Here is a 10,122-nt window from a genome sequence, read left to right on the forward strand (position 1 = left end):
CGGACACGACTGAGCGACTTCACTTTCACTTTTCACTTTCATGCACTGGAGAAGGAAATGGCAACCCGCTCCAGTATTCTTGCCTGGAGAATCCCAGGGATGGCGGAGCCTGGTGGGCTGCCGTCTATGGGGTCGCACAGAATCGGACACGACTGAAGCGACTTAGCAGCAGCAGTGCCTTGGTCCGAAGGATGTGGTCTCAGGCAAGCGGAGGGAGGATTCTCAGTTCCTGTAGGGCTGCTGCTGCTGCTGCTGCCGCCAAGTCGCTTCAGTCGTGTCCAACCCTCTGCGACCCCATAGACAGCAGCCCACCAGGCTCCTCTGTCCCTGGGATTCTCCAGGCAAGAATACTGGAGTGGGTTGCCATGTCCTTCTTCAATGCATGAGAGTGAAAAGTGAAAGTGAAGTCACTCAGTTGTGTCCGGCTCTTCACGATCCTATGGACTGTAGCCAACCAGGCTCCTCCGTCCATGGGATTTTCCAGGCAAGAGTACTGGAGTGGGTTGCCATTTCCTTCTCCATCCTGTAGGGCAGGTGAGGACATTAAGTGAGAATAAACGGGTGGGGGTGGGGTCTCGCAGAGCCCTGCTCGTTCAGTCTGCTCAGGGGATACGCCACGTATGCATGGCCGGAAGTCACGCCCCTAACTTCCCCCTCTGGAAGTGAGGTGGTGAGGGCACCTCTATCTGAGGATGGAGGTCACAAATCAAGAGAGATAAGTTCCGGTTCTGCAAGAATCCAGGTAAAGATTCTGAACAGGGACTGAGGGGCCGCCCACCCAGAGAGGAAGGGCCCCCCAGCCCGGCCCCTGCCCCTGCCCCCCAGCCCTGAGAGCTCTGGAATAACTGCCCGAGTGAGGCACCCACTCATTTGTTCCGGGGGTGGATATGGGGAGGGTGGTCTCAGGGAAAAGAGGACTTTGCTCTAGGGAGGAGTCCTAGGCCTGCAAGGGGTGTAGGTGAGGACTTGTAAGAACTGAGGTATCACCCGGCTCAGAAAAGAGAAACAGCCACAGCGAGGCTGTCGGCGTTGGAAAGCCCTATGGAGGTAGATAGAAGTGGTGCCCCTGAGCTCCTCTTTGGGAGCCTCAGGCCTGTAGAGACCTGTCCATAGGTCAGCAGAGGGAAGATTCCCGGGCTCTGTAGGTGTCCCGGTGAGACTCTTCATTGAGAAATTATGGGACCACTCATCCAAAAACGGCCAGGATCCATGAGAGCCCAGTCCCTGCTCTCATCCCTAGGAAACCCCAGAATACCTTTTAGACTGAGGTGCCCTTTGACTTTCACTCCTGGTTATATAGGGAGGTGAGGCACGTCCCAAGGGAGCCTGGCCTCAGGAAAACAGAGGGGAAGTGACCTAGGGCCTTCTAGGGGTCAAGGTGAGGGCCCTCAGTGAGAACTGAGGGAACTACCCACCCTAGAATAGACGGCGTCCTCCCCTCGACCCGACCCCAGTTGTTAGAGCTGGGCAGCTCTCAATGAATCTATTACATTCAGGCATCCTCCGACTTCCTACTCAGGGTTCTCAGGGAAGTAACTGCCCTACTCTGAGGAGGGGGTGCCGGTGGCCCTAGTTCAGGAGGAGGAAATGTTCCAATCAGTGCATTGAGTCAAGGTGAAGACCCTTAATGAAGGCTGAGTGGGTAACACACCTTTGAACACAAGGGACCCCACAGGCCTCAACCTTGCCCTGCTTTCAGTCTCTCAGAAAGAGAGACTACACCATAAGGAATTTTTCCATTCCTCCTTCAGGTTATTATGGAACAGGTGGTGTAGGACAGAAGTCCTGTGAGGCCCCTAGAGCACTGTCCTCAGGGAAGACCTGTGGAGGTAGCCTCCATGAGAGCTGTGATGGCAAAGTTTACCAGCTGAGACCAGTCACACCGTCCCCCTCTCCCTTAAACTGTGGGCCCTCTTAGCCCACCCTCTTGATGACACTCCTGTCAGCTGCCACCTATGACTGTTAATAAGGGGAGTTCATGCTTCCCACATGAGCGATACTTTTAGGCCCACAGGGAGACCCAGGGCCTGGTAGGTGCACGGGTAACACAGGCTGAGAATGAGGCTTCCTCTTCCTCCTCCTCTTCTCTGATCCCCTGCCCCATGGAGGACGTTTCTATTTCTGGGACATCCAGTTCTCCCCAGTATCCTCAGAGTGCCTCCTTCTCCTCCACTGTCACCACAGGCACCTCATTAAGCAGATCAACTGAGGGTTCCAGCAGCCAGGAAGAGATGGAAAAATCAGATGGGGGTTCCAGTAGCCAAGGAGAAATGGAACAATCGAGCACTTTGCAATGCTTGCCAGACCATGAGAACTTGCACATAGACCTTCTAGATGAAAAGGTGGAACTGCTAATCAGTTTCCCGCTACAAAAGTATCAAATGGGAGAGCCAGTCACAAAGGCAGACATGATTGGTAATGTTGTCAAAGAGTACAAGGATGACTTCCTTGAGATTCTCAGGAGAGCCTCTGAGCGCATGGAGCTGGTCTTTGGCCTTGATGTGAAGGAAGTGGATTCCATCAGCCATAGCTATACCCTTGCTAACAAGCTGGATCTCACCTACAACGGAATGCTGAGTGATCAACAGGGCATGCCCAAGACTGGCCTCCTGATAATTATCTTGGGAGTGATCTTCATGAAGGGGAACTGCGCCACTGAGGAGGAAGTTTGGAAAGTGCTGAATATGATGGATATATATTCTGGGAGGAAGCATTTCATTTTTGGGGAACCCGGGAGGCTCATCACCAGTGATTTGGTCAAGGAAAAGTATCTGGAGTACCACCACGTGCCCACTAGTGATCCCCCTCGCTATGAATTCCTGTGGGGTCCGAGAGCCCATGCTGAAGTCAGCAAGATGAAATTGCTGGAGTTTTTGGCTAAGATCCATGGGACCAACTCCAAGAGCTTCCCATCTCAGTATGAGGAGGCTTTGAGAGATGAGAAAGAGCGAGCCCGAGCCAGAATTGAAGTTGGGCCAGCACAAGTACCATGGCCAGTGCAAGCTCTGGTTTCTCCCACCCTTACTGAAGACTGAGGCAGATTCTGCACTTTGTTCTTGAAAAGGGATGTCAATGTTTGAAACAGTGGAAGGCTGGAGTGGGATTAGGGGAAAAAATCATATAACATCTGTGTATTCTTATATTTCACTCTTTTGGAAATTTATCTCTTTTTGGCATTTTTCAATTTTTTTTCTTTTAACAAGAGGATTTATTTGCATAAGAATGTAAGTTTATGAATGACATTGTTTACACATCTATTACTGCTCCTCAGATTTAAGAGTAAGAGATTTGTTATTCTGTAATAAAAATTGGAAACCAAGAATTTCCTTGGAAATTTCTAAGCATGCAGCAGTAAGATAGTTGGAGTCAATAAATAGCAATAAAAAGTAAAAAATGGTCAATTCCTGGCTTTTTTTCCTGTTAATGTGTTCTACAAAAAAATTAAATGCATATATTTGGATTTGCTTAGCTCATTCAAGGTGTAGAAGGAACATTAACTGCAAACATTAATTGGGCAGCTACTCTTCAGAAGGCACCACACTAGTCCTGAGGACATTAGGATAAGTAAGACCCAATCCTCATCCATAGTATTTTACCATCTAGGAGCAGCAGTTACATAAAGATGATGGTGGGTATCCTCTAAGACCTAAAGATCAAGGAAAAATGAGTGAGAAGACGGAGGATCAATATGATAGAAGTCAAGTTTAAATGCCCTGAGACGAGGCATACTGGGGCCTTGGGAAACCATAAGTCCTTCAGTGGAAGGTTCAGTGAAGCTGAGTGGTGGGCAAGGTGAGGCATGGAAGTGGTGAGCAGGAGCCAGACCCTCCAGTGTATCTGAGTCTGAAGCTAATAACCTGAAAGTTATTGCACTGAACATAGTATTATGGTAAACCAAAGAAATCTATACTTCGGGCAGGAATGGAACTTGTCGCGTGCTCTTGTAGCAGTGCACCTGAACACAGTACACAAACTAGTTGTTTTATGTACACTGTAGTCAAGGAGTTTCTGAGAAACAGAGTGATATTCATTTCAAGTGCCACCAGCTACTGGGCTGACACTGTTTTTGCTGCTTTAAGAGAGGCAGAACCGACTCCATTCAAAGGACATTTTAATGAGATTATCTTGAGTGTAATTTATCAACCTCTATGTGAGGTCTTTTTGCCTTTTCATACTGTTTGTGGGGTTCAAGACTCTGATGCTGGGAAAGACTGAAGGCAGGAGGAGAAGGGGACAACAGAGGATGAAATGGTTGGATGGCATCACCGACTCAATGGACATGAGTTTGAGCAAACTGCAGGATATAGTGAAGGACAGGGAAGCCTGGCATGCTGCAGTCCATGGGGTCACAGAGTTGGACACGACTGAGCAAGTGAACAACAGAAATGTGAGATCTAGATTTTTGGTAGGGACAAAGTAAATGAAAATCAGGGTGGCTTGGGTAGAAGAGCAGCTGAGTGGGAATAGAAGGAGTGCTCCTCTACACAATTCTAGGGGCTTTGAGGTGCATTCAGTTTAACAAAACTCTAAAACAGAAATAATATATGCTCTAAAGGGGAAAACTGATTTAGGTTTTCTTGCTAATAACCATTTTTAACTGACTTGGTATACCATGTCCTAGAGTACTGCATTTTCTCTAATATCTTCTCAATAAATAAATCCCAATAAAGAGGGTGTTGGGGTCTGAGGTCAAGATGATAGTAGTAACTGCTAATCATTAAAGACCCAATGTACTAAAGACAGTGCATTAGTTGTTTTACATTCAGCACATGGATTTCAACAGTCCTACAACACAAGGTGTATCAGTCCCATTTCACAGATGAAGAAACTAAGGCTCACAGAGCTTGATAATATGCCGAAGCTCGTATGGCAGAGTTGAATGTGGCAGAATTGGGACAAAACCCTGATTGGAGGGTGTCTGTTCCCCACCTGAGGCCCACTCCTCCCAGCTGTAGACCTTTGGTTTCTTAATTCCTCTGGACACCGAGTCCTGCTCCTGGTGGAATAGACAGCCCAGAATCATCTGCCCTCTTTCTGATGGAATATTCCAACTCCCTGTAGTCATCTCTTGATGGATCCTCATCATGGAATCCCTCTGAGAGCAACAGCCCTTACTCTGTAGAGTTCACATTGAACAGTGAATTTTAGAAATGTGATCGTCCTCCATCGGCATCTTTATCACACTCAAGGCGTTTTCCAAATACACGGGTTAGTAGAATATGACTGGGCACAGAACCTACTGGTTTCCAGCATGTAACTCTGAAGTTAGAAAGGGGTTTTTGAAATCAGCCTTATGACTATGATAAAAAATCTGCCTGCAATGCAGGAGACCCAAATTTAATCCCTGGCTCATGAAGATCCCCTGGAGAAGGGAATGACTACCCACTCCAGTATTCTCACCTGGAGAATTACATAGATAGAAGAACCTGGCACGCTACAGTCCATGGGATCACAAAGAGTTGGACACGACTGAGCAACAAATACTTGATATCTGAATTAGGATTTTACTAGTGTCTTCTTTGAAACTGGACATATGTACCTATATGAGAGAATACTTATGTGGTCAAAATCAAATCCTCTTCCACAAATAGTAGATAATGAAACACCATGGAAATCACTGTATAAGCAAACATCTAGAGAAGCTGAATTCCTAGAAATTCTGCAGTACTTCTAGAAGGTAGAAAATGGTTCCTTGGCAGTCATGCTAGCTTTGATTTTAAAAGAAAGAAAAATAATTCACCATCCTTCCACTGCCTTTTATCTGTGGACACTCCCCGAAGAAAATGCTAGTTTTCAGGGTGTCTAATGGCACCTGTACATTTTCATTTCACAGATGAAAATGTTCCATCATTTTTAGTCAGGTGACATGTAGGAGGGGCTCCCAAGTTAAGATATTGAACATGCACGAAAAAGAAAGGAGAAAATGCTCAGGCTACTGAGATGATAGAGGTTCTTGCAAAGAGCAGTGTACTACTGAGTGAAGAAGGGTGAAGCTTTCCTACTGATATTTTTCAGGCTCCTTTTGAAAATGAAACGGCATCCTGTATTGGAAAGCACCTGTCACATCTTAGGCTCTTGAAAAAGCTGGTTAATTGCAAGATTAATTTGCACTTCTCAGAAACTTCTCCAAGAAACAAAGAGGGTTGCTATCATAACGAATTATATAATAGTTGCTCTGTATTGAACACAGATTATCTAACAGTTTGTGGGACAGACTGCAAATGTTCACCCATATCCTGGCTTCCTCTACTTCCCAGATTCCTGGAAATACTACACTGCCAAGCACATGCATACCTAGAAAGGATTGTGTGAGTAGCCCTTGCCACTGAAATAGAAGCTAAAGTAATGATATTTGTTAGTTCCAGGCTAAAACACATGAGAACCAGTTTGACATTTGCATGCTTTTTCGTCTATTTGGCAGCAAACATGGAGAACCTGTCTTGAGATGGTGGACGTACAAGAGTTGGAAGCCTGGAACTCTACTTCAACTGACAGCAGGGAGTCCCTGCCAACCTCATCCACTTTATGTGCAGTGTAAATGCTTCTTATATTAAGCCATTCACGTTTCAGATTAAGAGAATTTTATCTCACTGAATCACAGCTACTAGCTCTGCTGTTGTCTGTTAGTCACTCAGTCATGTCTAACCCTTTTCGACCCCATGGACTGTAGCCCACCAGGCTCCTCTCTCCATGAGATTTTTCAGGCAACAATACTGGAGTAGGTAGTCATTCCCTTCTCAAGAGGATCTTCCTGACCCTGGGATTGAACCCGGGTCTCCTGCATTGCAGATAGATTATTTACCATCTGAACCACCAGGGTAGCGCAGTTCTGTTAGACTTATTTAAATATTCTAATTACTAAGGTAACAGTACAAAGAGCTTTCTTGCAAAGAAACAAAATCTAACAAGACAAATAAATCACAATTCAACTCTTTAGAATGTTTCTCAAAAATTCAGCCCTTCTCCAGAGTTAACCACTGTGAACAATCTGATGTGCTAAAGTTGATTCTAGGCTTTTCCATGTATGTGAAGTCATTCAGTCGTGTCTGACTCTTTGCGACCCCATGGACTGTAACCTAACAGGATCCTCCATCCATGGGATTTTCCAGGCAATAGTACTGGGGTGGGCTGCCACTTCCTTCTCCAGGGGATCTTCCCGACCCAGGGATCGAACCCGGGTCTCCAGCACTGTAGACAGACACTTTACTATCTGAGCCACCAGGGAAGTTCAAAAGTGAAGTGAAAGTCACTCAGTTGTGTCCAACTGTTTGCAACCCCATGGAACTCTCCAAACCAGAATACTGGAGTGGGTAGTCTTTCCCTTCTCCAGGGGATCTTTTTTTTTTTTTAAACAAATTTATTTATTTTAGTTGGGGACTAATTACTTTACAATATTGTAGTAGTTTTTGCCATACATTGACATGAATCAGCCATGGGTTTACATGCGTTCCCCCTCTTGGACCCCCCTCCCACCTCCCTCCCCATCCCATCCCTCTGGGTTATCCCATTGCCCCGGCCCTGAGCATTTGTCTCATGCATCGAACATGGAATGGTGTTCTGTTTCTTCCCAACCCAGGGATCGAATCCAGGTCTCCTGCACTGCAGGCAGATTCTTTACCAGATGAGCACTATTTAATAAACATACATTGTGATTTTTTTAATACATGGGCAGTGATGTATATATTCTTCTCCCACTTGCCTTTGTCAATTAATAAATGATCAACTAATAAAATGAAGGACCCTTCCATAGCAGGACATATGTATCTACTTCACTTTTGTAACTTCTACCTAGACTTGCCATGAATGTGTGCCATAACTTAACTATTCTTCCACTGATAGACACATACTTGCTTCCCACTTTATGCTATGATCAATAGAACTGAAATAAGCATTTTGGAACATGAATTCTTTGGAAAATATGCACTTTTTTTAAGACGTCGCTGTGTGTAACCTATATTCAAATAGAAAGTGTTATTATTTTCAATTTTTATAAATATTTCTAAAATTTCCTTCCTAAAATGCCGTACCAATTCATATTCACACCAATTATCTATGTGAATGCATTCTCACAGACATTATGTTTTGCCATTTGTCACAGAGTTATTTTAATTTATATATCCCTGTTTCCTAATTAGGTTGAGCAGAAACTTAACATAGCCCGGCCAAAGTCCCTATGTATTCAATCAAGCACTTAATGTAGGTGTTACAGTGACACTACTGATGATAGTTAAATGTATGGTTTCAATTGTATGTGTCAGCTTGGCTGGGCCATGGTGTTCAGATACATGGTCAAACCTTATTCTGAATGTTTCTATGAGTGTATGCTTTAGAGTAACATGCAAACTGATGGATTTTGAGCAAAGCATACTGCCATCCACCATGTGTGTGGCCCTCACCCAATCAGTTGAAGGCCTGAAAAAAACAACAACAAAAAAAATGACTTCCCCTGAGCAAGAGGGAAATCTTCCAGCAGACAGTTTTTGGACTGGAACTGAAATATCAGCTCTTTCCTTGGTATCCAGCCTGGTGGCACACCTTGAATATTTTAAACTTCCTACCTTTCATAATCACAAGAACCATTCCTTAAAGTCTCCTTTTCTTCTTTCTATTCCCTTCCCTTCCTCTCTCTTCTCTGTCTCCCTCTGGTCTCTTTTTCTACCTATCTATCTATCTATAATCTCCCAGTGGTTCTGCTTTTCTGGAGGACTCATCAATTAGAACTTTATAGATGTAATTTAAACCCCTAATTAGTTAACTTTAAGAGTAATTATCCTGAATAATCTGAGTGGGCCTGATTCAGTCAGTTGAAAGGCCATAAAAGCAGGGTTGCAGGGATCCATGACTGATTAAACTTTTGAAATCAATCAGGCTAGACCTACCATATTAACCAACTAATGAAGAAAAATCACATGATCCTAACAGTTGATAAAGGAAAAGCATTTGAAAAAATTCAAAACCCATCATGATAAAAACTGTCAGAAAAAAACAGGATTAGAGTAAAACTTCTTCAAGTCGATAGCTTCTACCAAACAGTGAAAGACTGCTTTTGCCCTAACACTGAGAACAAGGTAGGGATGTCTGCTCTCAACATTCTTGTTTAACATAATGCTGGAAATACTACCCAGTGAATAAGGAAAGAAAGGGCAATAAAAGGCTGACAGACCAGAAAGAAGAAATAAAACCATCACTGTTTGCAGATGACATGATTTTCTACATACAAAATCCCAGGAAATCTACCAAAAAAAGTAAAATACTTCCTTGGGCCAAGAAGTATGTTCAGCAAAGTCACAAGACAGAAGGTAAACATATAGAAAGCAACTGCATTTGTGGATACCACTATTACAAATGTAATGCTATTTACAATCACTTAGAAAATGAGAAAAAAACATCAGATACTTAGATGTACCTTTACAAAAACATGTACAGGGCTTGAATGGTTATAACAAATGAGGCTAAAACTCTGAAAGAAATTAAGGAAGATCTAAATAAATGGAGAGACATACAATACCCAAGAAATAGAAGACTCAACATAGTAAAGATGACAACTCTTCACCAACTAATATACTTATTGTGATTCCTATAAAAATCCAACAAAGTTTATTGTAAAAGTTACACAGCAAGATAAAGGAACTAGAGTAGCTAAAATAATTTTGATAAAGAAGAATAACATAGGAATCTGTTAATCAGATTTTAAGACATTATATAACCACAGTAATCAAGGATGTGTGGTATTGGCAGAGGGGTAGACAAACAGATCAACAGAAGAAAATAGAGAACCAAGAAATAAACTGACCTAAGGAAGTGCCCAACTTTTTTCGGCAACTGGAAAAGCACTTCAATGTAGGAAATATAGCCTTTTCAACAAACGGTGCTGGAGCATTTGGACATTCATGGGCAAAAAAAAATAAGTAACCTTGACTTAAGCCTAACATTATACACATAAACACATTTTATAACATAAAATTACCTCAAAATACATCACAGACTTAAAATTGAAACTTAAAATGATACAACATTTATGGGAAAATAAAAGAAGAAGCATTTCAGGATATAGGGTTAGACTGACAGTGTTGACCTATAAAGCACAATCATAAAAGTAAAAATTCATAAATTGACTCACAT

General features: G+C 43.3%; 1 protein-coding gene across 1 annotated transcript; it reads left to right on the top strand.

Moving 5' to 3' along the window:
• Nucleotides 1–649: 649 nt before the first annotated feature.
• On the top strand, nt 650–3,394 carry LOC145535422 (melanoma-associated antigen B16-like). The gene is made up of 2 exons (XM_081563852.1): nt 650–742; nt 2,185–3,394. The coding sequence occupies exon 2, from the start codon at nt 2,232–2,234 to the stop codon at nt 3,033–3,035; it is 804 nt and encodes a 267-aa protein (XP_081419978.1). The 5' UTR covers nt 650–742; nt 2,185–2,231; the 3' UTR covers nt 3,036–3,394.
• Nucleotides 3,395–10,122: the final 6,728 nt, after the last annotated feature.

The sequence above is a fragment of the Giraffa tippelskirchi genome, chromosome X (assembly GCF_054371585.1).
Source record: "Giraffa tippelskirchi isolate mGirTip1 chromosome X, T2T-mGirTip1v1.2.pri, whole genome shotgun sequence".
NCBI classification, from domain to species: domain Eukaryota; kingdom Metazoa; phylum Chordata; class Mammalia; order Artiodactyla; family Giraffidae; genus Giraffa; species Giraffa tippelskirchi.

What these genes read in the sequence shown, in the direction of transcription:
- LOC145535422 (XM_081563852.1), top strand. Translation starts at nt 2,232, where the DNA reads ATGGAAAAATCAGATGGGGGTTCCAGTAGCCAAGGAGAAATGGAACAA.